The sequence below is a fragment of the Oncorhynchus clarkii genome, unplaced genomic scaffold (assembly GCF_045791955.1).
Source record: "Oncorhynchus clarkii lewisi isolate Uvic-CL-2024 unplaced genomic scaffold, UVic_Ocla_1.0 unplaced_contig_9582_pilon_pilon, whole genome shotgun sequence".
Taxonomy (NCBI): domain Eukaryota; kingdom Metazoa; phylum Chordata; class Actinopteri; order Salmoniformes; family Salmonidae; genus Oncorhynchus; species Oncorhynchus clarkii.
Window position 1 is genome coordinate 17,501 of NW_027259132.1, and position 12,493 is coordinate 29,993.

The 12,493-nt window shown below is 39.4% G+C and overlaps 1 protein-coding gene across 1 annotated transcript in view; it reads left to right on the top strand.

Moving 5' to 3' along the window:
* Positions 1–12,284, top strand: part of LOC139399579 (cadherin-7-like) — a gene marked incomplete at both ends in the record, with an annotated part of 24,652 nt that extends 12,368 nt beyond the window's left edge. The window contains 2 exons of the mRNA XM_071144942.1: positions 11,136–11,389; positions 12,148–12,284. Of these exons, the coding sequence (XP_071001043.1) occupies positions 11,136–11,389; positions 12,148–12,284 (391 nt within the window). The remainder of the gene's footprint in view (positions 1–11,135; positions 11,390–12,147) is intronic.
* Positions 12,285–12,493: the final 209 nt, after the last annotated feature.

Sequence of the window (12,493 nt, forward strand, 5' to 3'; positions counted from 1 at the left end):
AGGTCAGTAATCCAGAGCAGAGTCCTAAAGGTACAGAACAGCAGGCTCAGGGTCAGGGTCAGGGTCAGGGTCAGGGTCAGGGTCAGGGCAGGCAGAGGTCAGTAATCCAGAGCAGAGTCCTAAAGGTACAGAACAGCAGGCTCAGGGTCAGGGTCAGGGTCAGGGCAGGGCAGGCAGAGGTCAGTAATCCAGAGCAGGAGTCCTAAAGGTACAGAACAGCAGGCTCAGGCTCAGGCTCAGGGTCAGGGTCAGGGCAGGCAGAGGTCAGTAATCCAGAGCAGAGTCCTAAAGGTACAGAACAGCAGGCTCAGGGTCAGGGTCAGGGTCAGGGTCAGGGCAGGGAGAGGTCAGTAATCCTGAGCAGAGTCCTAAAGGTACAGAACAGCAGGCTCAGGGTCAGGGTCAGGGTCAGGGTCAGGGTCAGGGTCAGGGTCAGGGTCAGGGCAGGCAGAGGTCAGTAATCCAGAGCAGAGTCCTAAAGGTACAGAACAGCAGGCACAGGGTCAGGGTCAGGGTCAGGGCAGGCAGAGGTCAGTAATCCAGAGCAGAGTCCTAAAGGTACAGAACAGCAGGCTCAGGGTCAGGGTCAGGGTCAGAGTCAGGGTCAGGGCAGGCAGAGGTCCGTAATCTAGAGCAGAGTCCTAAAGGTACAGAACAGCAGGCTCAGGGTCAGGGTCAGGGTCAGGGTCAGGGCAGGGCAGGCAGAGGTCAGTAATCCAGAGCAGGAGTCCTAAAGGTACAGAACAGCAGGCTCAGGCTCAGGCTCAGGGTCAGGGTCAGGGTCAGGGCAGGCAGAGGTCAGTAATCCAGAGCAGAGTCCTAAAGGTACAGAACAGCAGGCTCAGGGTCAGGGTCAGGGTCAGGCTCAGGCTCAGGGTCAGGGTCAGGGCATGCAGAGGTCAGTAATCCAGAGCAGATTCCTAAAGGTACAGAACAGCAGGGTCAGGGTCAGGGTCAGTGCAGGCAGAGGTCAGTAATCCAGAGCAGGAGTCCTAAAGGTACAGAACAGCAGGCTCAGGGTCAGGGTCAGGGCAGGCAGAATGGTCAAAACCGGGAAAACCAGAAAACAGGGACTAGAGAGAACAGGAGTACGAGAAAAACACTGGTAGGCTTGACGGAGACAAGACGAACTGGCAACAGACAAACAGAGAACATGGGTATAAATACACAGGGGATAATGTGGCAGATGGGCGACACCTGAAGGGGGTGGAGACAAGCACAAAGACAGGTGAAACAGATCAGGGTGAGACAGCTACAATGCAGACCTCTCCTCTAAGAAACCATTGCTGGAGGTGTCCTATAGTATCGAACAGTCATAATAAGGACACCGTATTGGACTGATGCAGTGTCTATACTAGGACAGTGGAAGTTGTGCCAGTCTCTTGGAGTTTGAAGTTGGTGTCCAAACCAAGTGAGTTTGACACAAATTCCATGGCTGTGTGAATGCCCAAATACTGACACTGTATAGGGCAGAGATCAAATCACATTTTATTGGTCACATGTGTTGAATTACAACAGATGTGAAAGTGTGTGTGTGTGTGTGTGTGTGTGTGTGTGTAGAGTCTAAGTGCAAAATAAATAAATAAATAAATAATAAATAAGTAAATATAAAGGGTAGCCATTTTATTAACTGTTCAGCAGTCTTATGTCTTGGGGTTAGAAGCTGTTCAGGTGCCTTTGGTTCCAGACTTGGCGCTCCGGCACCACTTGCCGTGTGGTAGCAGAGAGAACAGTCTGTGACTTGGGTGGCTGGAGTCTTTGACATTTTTTTTTTAGGGCCTTCCTCTGACACTGCCTGGTATAATGTCTTAGGGTTGAAAATACGTTAACAAAGCCACAGTCTGTAAGACATCCCAGTAATTTCAACGAAAGAAATACAGTACAATTCTGGAATTTGAAGAGCTTGACTTCTTAAGTGTCAAGGGCGTCTTTTCACTTAATCATAAAGGTATTGACTCTAACCAAAATATACCACTAAAAAACACTGAAGCTTCAAATGCAGTTAAGCGTTTCTCTTCAACTTCTTTTCTTGTACAATTTGAATGAATTACAGACAGTGAGTGTGTGCTCAATACCTTGCACTCGATATCTTAAAAAGCAATGCTTTCAAAACTCTGACTGGAGATTTATATTTATATATATATATATATATATATATATTTATTATATTTAGGAGCTCGGAGAAGGTAGAAGACATGTTAAAGAAGATCGTGCTTCAGAAAACATATGTGTCATATATCTTTTTCTTAGAAAATCAATATTTTACCTCGGCACAGTTCTGTACCGTGAGTCAACATCGCGGCAGGGTTCAGAGATTGATGGAGGCTTATATGAGTTCAGAACATATCTGAAGTTTTAATGGCACATGCACACAAGTACAGTGAAATGCCTTTCTTGCAAATTCAAAACTCAACAATGCAATAACCAATAACAATGTATTTCTAGAAAAAACACAAGAAATAAGAAGAAATATGAAGAACACAAGTAAGTAGGCATACTATATACAGGGTCAGTTAATACCATACTATATATAGAGTCAGTTAATACTATATACAGGGTCAGTTAATACCATACTATATACAGGGTCAGTTAATACCATACTATATACAGGGTCAGTTAATACCATACTATATACAGGGTCAGTTAATACTATATACAGGGTCAGTTAATACCATACTATATACAGGGTCAGTTAATACCATACTATATACAGGGTCAGGTAATACCATACTATATACAGGGTCAGTTAATATCATACTATATACAGGGTCAGTTAATACCACACTATATACAGGGTCAGTTAATACCACACTATATACAGGGTCAGTTAATACCACACTATATACAGGGTCAGTTAATACTATATACAGGGTCAGTTAATATCATACTATATACAGGGTCAGTTAATACCACACTATATACAGGGTCAGTTAATACCACACTATATACAGGGTCAGTTAATACCACACTATATACAGGGTCAGTTAATATCATACTATATACAGGGTCGGTTAATACCACACTATATACAGGGTCAGTTAATACCACACTATATACAGGGTCAGTTAATACCATACTATATACAGGGTCAGGTAATACTATATACAGGGTCAGTTAATACCATACTATATACAGGGTCAGTTAATACCACACTATATACAGGGTCAGTTAATACCACACTATATACAGGGTCAGTTAATACCACACTATATACAGGGTCAGTTAATACCACACTATATACAGGGTCAGTTAATACCACACTATATACAGGGTCAGTTAATACCACACTATATACAGGGTCAGTTAATACCACACTATATACAGGGTCAGTTAATACCATACTATATACAGGGTCAGTTAATACCATACTATATACAGGGTCAGTTAATACCATACTATATACAGGGTCAGGTAATACCATACTATATACAGGGTCAGGTAATACCATACTATATACAGGGTCAGCTAATACCATACTATATACAGGGTCAGTTAATACCATACTATATACAGGGTCAGTTAATACCACACTATATACAGGGTCAGTTAATACTATATACAGGGTCAGTTAATACCACACTATATACAGGGTCAGTTAATACCATACTATATACAGGGTCAGTTAATACCATACTATATACAGGGTCAGGTAATACCATACTATATACAGGGTCAGTTAATACCATACTATATACAGGGTCAGTTAATACCATACTATATACAGGGTCAGTTAATACCATACTATATACAGGGTCAGTTAATACCATACTATATACAGGGTCAGTTAATACCACACTATATACAGGGTCAGTTAATACCACACTATATACAGGGTCAGTTAATACCATACTATATACAGGGTCAGGTAATACTATATACAGGGTCAGTTAATACCATACTATATACAGGGTCAGTTAATACCACACTATATACAGGGTCAGTTAATACCACACTATATACAGGGTCAGTTAATACCACACTATATACAGGGTCAGTTAATACCACACTATATACAGGGTCAGTTAATACCACACTATATACAGGGTCAGTTAATACCACACTATATACAGGGTCAGTTAATACCACACTATATACAGGGTCAGTTAATACCATACTATATACAGGGTCAGTTAATACCATACTATATACAGGGTCAGTTAATACCATACTATATACAGGGTCAGGTAATACCATACTATATACAGGGTCAGGTAATACCATACTATATACAGGGTCAGTTAATACCATACTATATACAGGGTCAGTTAATACCATACTATATACAGGGTCAGTTAATACCACACTATATACAGGGTCAGTTAATACTATATACAGGGTCAGTTAATACCACACTATATACAGGGTCAGTTAATACCATACTATATACAGGGTCAGTTACTCCATACTATATACAGGGTCAGGTAATACCATACTATATACAGGGTCAGTTAATACCATACTATATACAGGGTCAGTTAATACCATACTATATACAGGGTCAGTTAATACCATACTATATACAGGGTCAGTTAATACCATACTATATACAGGGTCAGTTAATACCACACTATATACAGGGTCAGTTAATACTATATACAGGGTCAGTTAATACCACACTATATACAGGATCAGTTAATACCACACTATATACAGGGTCAGTTAATACCACACTATATACAGGGTCAGTTAATACTATATACAGGGTCAGTTAATACCACACTATATACAGGGTCAGTTAATACTATATACAGGGTCAGTTAATACCACACTATATACAGGGTCAGTTAATACCACACTATATACAGGGTCAGTTAATACCACACTATATACAGGGTCAGTTAATACCACACTATATACAGGGTCAGTTAATACCACACTATATACAGGGTCAGTTAATACTATATACAGGGTCAGGTAATACCATACTATATACAGGGTCAGTTAATACCATACTATATACAGAGTCAGTTTAATACCATACTATATACAGGGTCAGTTGATACCACACTATATACAGGGTCAGTTAATACCACACTATATACAGGGTCAGGTAATACCACACTATATACAGGGTCAGGTAATACCACACTATATACAGGGTCAGGTAATACCACACTATATACAGGGTCAGTTAATACCATACTATATACAGGGTCAGTTAATACCACACTATATACAGGGTCAGGTAATACCACACTATATACAGGTTCAGTTAATACCACACAATATTTTCAGGGTCAGTAAATACCATACTATATACAGGGTCAGTTAATACCATACTATAAACAGGGTCAGTTGATACCACACTATATACAGGGTCAGTTAATACCACACTATATACAGGGTCAGTTAATACCACACTATATACAGGGTCAGGTAATACCACACTATATACAGGGTCAGTTAATACCACACTATATACAGGGTCAGTTAATACCACACTATATACAGGGTCAGTTAATACCACACTATATACAGGGTCAGTTAATACCATACTATATACAGGGTCAGTTGATACCACACTATATACAGGGTCAGTTAATACCATACTATATACAGGGTCAGTTAATATTATATACATGGTCAGTTAATACCATACTATATACAGGGTCAGTTAATACCATACTATATACAGGGTCAGTTAATACCACACTATATACAGGGTCAGGTAATACCACACTATATACAGGGTCAGTTAATACCACACTATATACAGGGTCAGTTAATACCACACTATATACAGGGTCAGTAAATACCACACTATATACAGGGTCAGTTAATACTATATACAGGGTCAGTTAATACCACACTATATACAGGGTCAGTTAATACTATATACAGGGTCAGGTAATACCATACTATATACAGGGTCAGTTAATACCATACTATATACAGGATCAGTTGATACCACACTATATACAGGGTCAGTTAATACCACACTATATACAGGGTCAGGTAATACCACACTATATACAGGGTCAGGTAATACCACACTATATACAGGGTCAGGTAATACCACACTATATACAGGGTCAGTTAATACCATACTATATACAGGGTCAGTTAATACCACACTATATACAGGGTCAGGTAATACCACACTATATACAGGGTCAGTTAATACCACACTATATACAGGGTCAGTAAATACCATACTATATACAGGGTCAGTTAATACCATACTATATACAGGGTCAGTTCATACCACACTATATACAGGGTCAGTTAATACCACACTATATACAGGGTCAGTTAATACCACACTATATACAGGGTCAGGTAATACCACACTATATACAGGGTCAGTTAATACCACACTATATACAGGGTCAGTTAATACCACACTATATACAGGGTCAGTTAATACCACACTATATACAGGGTCAGTTAATACCATACTATATACAGGGTCAGTTGATACCACACTATATACAGGGTCAGTTAATACCATACTATATACAGGGTCAGTTAATATTATATACAGGGTCAGTTAATACCATACTATATACAGGGTCAGTTAATACCACACTATATACAGGGTCAGTTAATACCACACTATATACAGGGTCAGGTAATACCACACTATATACAGGGTCAGTTAATACCACACTATATACAGGGTCAGTTAATACCACACTATATACAGGGTCAGTAAATACCACACTATATACAGGGTCAGTTAATACCACACTATATACAGGGTCAGTTAATACCACACTATATACAGGGTCAGTTAATACTATATACAGGGTCAGTTAATACCACACTATATACAGGGTCAGGTAATATCACACTATATACAGGGTCAGTTAATACCACACTATATACAGGGTCAGTTAATACCACACTATATACAGGGTCAGTTAATACTATACACAGGGTCAGTTAATACCACACTATATACAGGGTCAGTTAATACCACACTATATACAGGGTCAGGTAATACTATATACAGGGTCAGTTAATACCACACTATATACAGGGTCAGTTAATACCACACTATATACAGGGTCAGTTAATACCACACTATATACAGGGTCAGTTAATACTATATACAGGGTCAGTTAATACCACACTATATACAGGGTCAGTTAATACCACACTATATACAGGGTCAGTTAATACCACACTATATACAGGGTCAGTTAATACTATATACAGGGTCAGATAATACTATATACAGGGTCAGTTAATACCACACTATATACAGGGTCAGTTAATACTATATACAGGGTCAGTTAATACCACACTATATACAGGGTCAGTTAATACCACACTATATACAGGGTCAGTTAATACTATATACAGGGTCAGTTAATACCACACTATATACAGGGTCAGTTAATACTATATACAGGGTCAGTTATTACCACACTATATACAGGGTCAGTTAATACCACACTATATACAGGGTCAGTTAATACCACACTATATACAGGGTCAGTTAATACCACACTATATACAGGGTCAGTTAATACTATATACAGGGTCAGGTAATACCACACTATATACAGGGTCAGGTAATACCACACTATATACAGGGTCAGTTAATACCATACTATATACAGGGTCAGTTAATACCACACTATATACAGGGTCAGGTAATACCACACTATATACAGGGTCAGTTAATACCACACTATATACAGGGTCAGTAAATACCATACTATATACAGGGTCAGTTAATACCATACTATATACAGGGTCAGTTCATACCACACTATATACAGGGTCAGTTAATACCACACTATATACAGGGTCAGTTAATACCACACTATATACAGGGTCAGGTAATACCACACTATATACAGGGTCAGTTAATACCACACTATATACAGGGTCAGTTAATACCACACTATATACAGGGTCAGTTAATACCACACTATATACAGGGTCAGTTAATACCATACTATATACAGGGTCAGTTGATACCACACTATATACAGGGTCAGTTAATACCATACTATATACAGTGTCAGTTAATATTATATACAGGGTCAGTTAATACCATACTATATACAGGGTCAGTTAATACCATACTATATACAGGGTCAGTTAATACCACACTATATACAGGGTCAGGTAATACCACACTATATACAGGGTCAGTTAATACCACACTATATACAGGGTCAGTTAATACCACACTATATACAGGGTCAGTAAATACCACACTATATACAGGGTCAGTTAATACCACACTATATACAGGGTCAGTTAATACCACACTATATACAGGGTCAGTTAATACTATATACAGGGTCAGTTAATACCACACTATATACAGGGTCAGGTAATATCACACTATATACAGGGTCAGTTAATACCACACTATATACAGGGTCAGTTAATACCACACTATATACAGGGTCAGTTAATACCACACTATATACAGGGTCAGGTAATACCACACTATATACAGGGTCAGTTAATACCACACTATATACAGGGTCAGTTAATACCACACTATATACAGGGTCAGTTAATACCACACTATATACAGGGTCAGTTAATACCATACTATATACAGGGTCAGTTGATACCACACTATATACAGGGTCAGTTAATACCATACTATATACAGTGTCAGTTAATATTATATACAGGGTCAGTTAATACCATACTATATACAGGGTCAGTTAATACCATACTATATACAGGGTCAGTTAATACCACACTATATACAGGGTCAGGTAATACCACACTATATACAGGGTCAGTTAATACCACACTATATACAGGGTCAGTTAATACCACACTATATACAGGGTCAGTAAATACCACACTATATACAGGGTCAGTTAATACCACACTATATACAGGGTCAGTTAATACCACACTATATACAGGGTCAGTTAATACTATATACAGGGTCAGTTAATACCACACTATATACAGGGTCAGGTAATATCACACTATATACAGGGTCAGTTAATACCACACTATATACAGGGTCAGTTAATACCACACTATATACAGGGTCAGTTAATACTATACACAGGGTCAGTTAATACCACACTATATACAGGGTCAGTTAATACCACACTATATACAGGGTCAGCTAATACTATATACAGGGTCAGTTAATACCACACTATATACAGGGTCAGTTAATACCACACTATATACAGGGTCAGTTAATACCACACTATATACAGGGTCAGTTAATACTATATACAGGGTCAGTTAATACCACACTATATACAGGGTCAGTTAATACCACACTATATACAGGGTCAGTTAATACCACACTATATACAGGGTCAGTTAATACTATATACAGGGTCAGTTAATACTATATACAGGGTCAGTTAATACCACACTATATACAGGGTCAGTTAATACTATATACAGGGTCAGTTAATACCACACTATATACAGGGTCAGTTAATACCACACTATATACAGGGTCAGTTAATACTATATACAGGGTCAGTTAATACCACACTATATACAGGGTCAGTTAATACTATATACAGGGTCAGTTATTACCACACTATATACAGGGTCAGTTAATACCACACTATATACAGGGTCAGTTAATACCACACTATATACAGGGTCAGTTAATACCACACTATATACAGGGTCAGTTAATACTATATACAGGGTCAGTTAATACCATACTATATACAGGGTCAGTTAATATCACACTATATACAGGGTCAGTTAATACCACACTATATACAGGGTCAGTTAATACCACACTATATACAGGGTCAGTTAATACCACACTATATACAGGGTCAGGTAATACTATATACAGGGTCAGATAATACTATATACAGGGTCAGTTAATACCACACTATATACAGGGTCAGTTAATACCACACTATATACAGGGTCAGTTAATACTATATACAGGGTCAGTTAATACCACACTATATACAGGGTCAGTTAATACCACACTATATACAGGGTCAGTTAATACCACACTATATACACGGTCAGTTAATACCATACTACCATTTGGTTGTGCATCAGCAGTTTCCACATGATTTATTCCAAGTTTTAGTTGAGGTTTAGGGTTTAGTGAATGATTTGTCCCAAATACAATGCTTTTAGTTTAGAAATATTTAGGACATAAGTGTTCCTTGCCACCCATTCTGAAACTAACTACAGCTCTTTGTTTAGTGTTGCAGTCATTTCAGTCGCTGTTGTAGCTGACGTGTATATTGCTGCCTCATCCGCATGGCTTTACTCAAAGCCAGTATCATGTCATTAGTAAAAGCCAGGGTGCCTTAACAGCTACACTAGGGAATTCCTGAATCTACTTGGATTATGTTTGAGAGGCTTCCATTAAAGAACAACCTCTGTGTTCTGTTAGACAGGTAACTCCTTATCCACAATATAGCAAGGCGTGTAAAGCCCTCGCACTTAAGTTTTCCATCAGCAGACTGTGATTGATAATGTCAAATGCCGCACATAAAGTCTAACAAATCAGCTCCAGAAATGTATGGCTTGGGGTGGTTGGAGTCTTTAACGATTGTCCGGCGCCTTTCTACCACATCGCCTTATATAGATGTCCTGGATGGCAGGGAGATGGGCCCCAGTGATGTACTGGGCTGTCCGCACCACTTTCTGTAGCGCCATGTGATCGAAGGCGGTGTTGTTGCCATACCAGGCAGTGATGCCGCCAGTCAAAATGCTCTCAATGGTACAGCTGTAGATCTTTTGGAGGATTGATCTATTTACAGGTGATTTTACTCTAACCCTATTTCTTTCTTTCTTTAATTTATTTCATTCTTATGCTCAATTGCGTTGTTTCCTGCCATTGGTTTATTCTGGTGCAGCCCTGCCCCCTTGTGTGATTATCATCTACTCATGTGCGTCTGAAAAGATGATTCTTGTCCTCAGTAGCATGCAGCGAATTCACACTGGATGAAAAGACTAAATGAGTTAATAATATAATAATTAATAATAAAAAATAATAATTATAATTACCTCCTGACATTTAAAGCATACTCAATGGTCAAAATATATAAAACTTTTTATTTTTGCGTAATTTTCACGCAACCCACTATGTAGAATGCAAGTGCTGGTATTCAGACAAACCCGCAGTCTGACCCTACCTCTTTGTCTTCTTCCTTCCTAACCGTCTCTCTCTCTCTCTCTCTAACCTTTCCGATTGGTAGGGCCTGGACTTTGAGACCAAGTCGAGCTACACCCTGCGTGTCGAGGCGTCCAATAGAAACATCGACCTGCGATTCCTGTCCCTGGGGCCGTTTAGCGACACAGCGACAGTGCGCCTCAACGTGCAGAACGTGGACGAGCCGCCCGTCTTCTCCTCGCCGTTCAGCAAGATGGTAATCTCGGAGGAGGCAACGGTAGGCACCACCATCGGGACCATCTTCGCACACGACCCAGACTCCACCAACAGTCCCATCAGGTAGGGTTGTGGTCAGGGTCCATCATCGCAAGTTCACAATCTCTATGCTATGTTACTGTTTGAATGTTTTTGGTCAGTTCTGCCTTTTTGTGTTATTTTGTTGTTGGTAATTGCTTGTTATGTATTTGGTATGCATCAGTTGTAGCCTTTATCCAGTGGTGGAAAAAGTTTTATTTTACATTTTTTTTAATTTATGGATAGCCATGAGCATGATCCAACGCTCAGACATAATTGACAAATGAAGCATGTGATTAGTGATTCCTCCAGATCAGAGGCAGTAGGGATGACCAGGGACGTTCTCTTGAAAAGTGTGTGAATTAGACCATTTTCCTGCCCTGCTAAGCCTTCACTTTTGTGTGTCAGGGGAAATGTACGGAGAAAAAGGTACATCATTTTATTTAAGGAATGTAATGAAGTAAAAGTAAAAGTTGTCAAAATATAAAATATGAATATAAAGTACAGATAAAAAACTACTTAAGTAGTACTTTCAAGTATTTTTACTTAAGTACTTTACACCACTGCCATTATCATTCAAAGTAATGTAGAGAAAATCGACAGATATTTCATGGAATTATAGTTCTTGAAAGCTCCTTAATTATAACAGCCTGCATTGTATGCATGCCTGATTAATGCATTCTTAATGCATTTCATACAGAAGATCTATAGAAGTGTTGCCATGGCTGGAGCCAGTTGAATGTGACCCTTGATAGGAGAGCCTTTCCAATATGCCTCCCTCTCTCCTGTCAACTTCACTCCAGATACTCTATAGACCGCAACACCGACCTGGAGCGTTTCTTCAACATAGACGCCACCACCGGTGTCATCAGCACCGCCAAGCCCCTGGACAGAGAGGTTAACGCCGTACACAACATCACCATCTTCGCCACGGAGATCCGTAAGTCAAGTGCTCTTACTCTGCTCTGTCCACACGGTTGCTACATTACATCCGGGTTGTTGTCAATCAACGTTGCAAGTTAGATATATTGTCCAGAAATGTACACAATATGCAACTACATAGTGCACCTTTATCTATTTAGCCCCCGTCCCCTCTTATCGGCTCAAGAGCAGATAAGAGTGTAACAGTTCACACTACTTCCGGCGCCG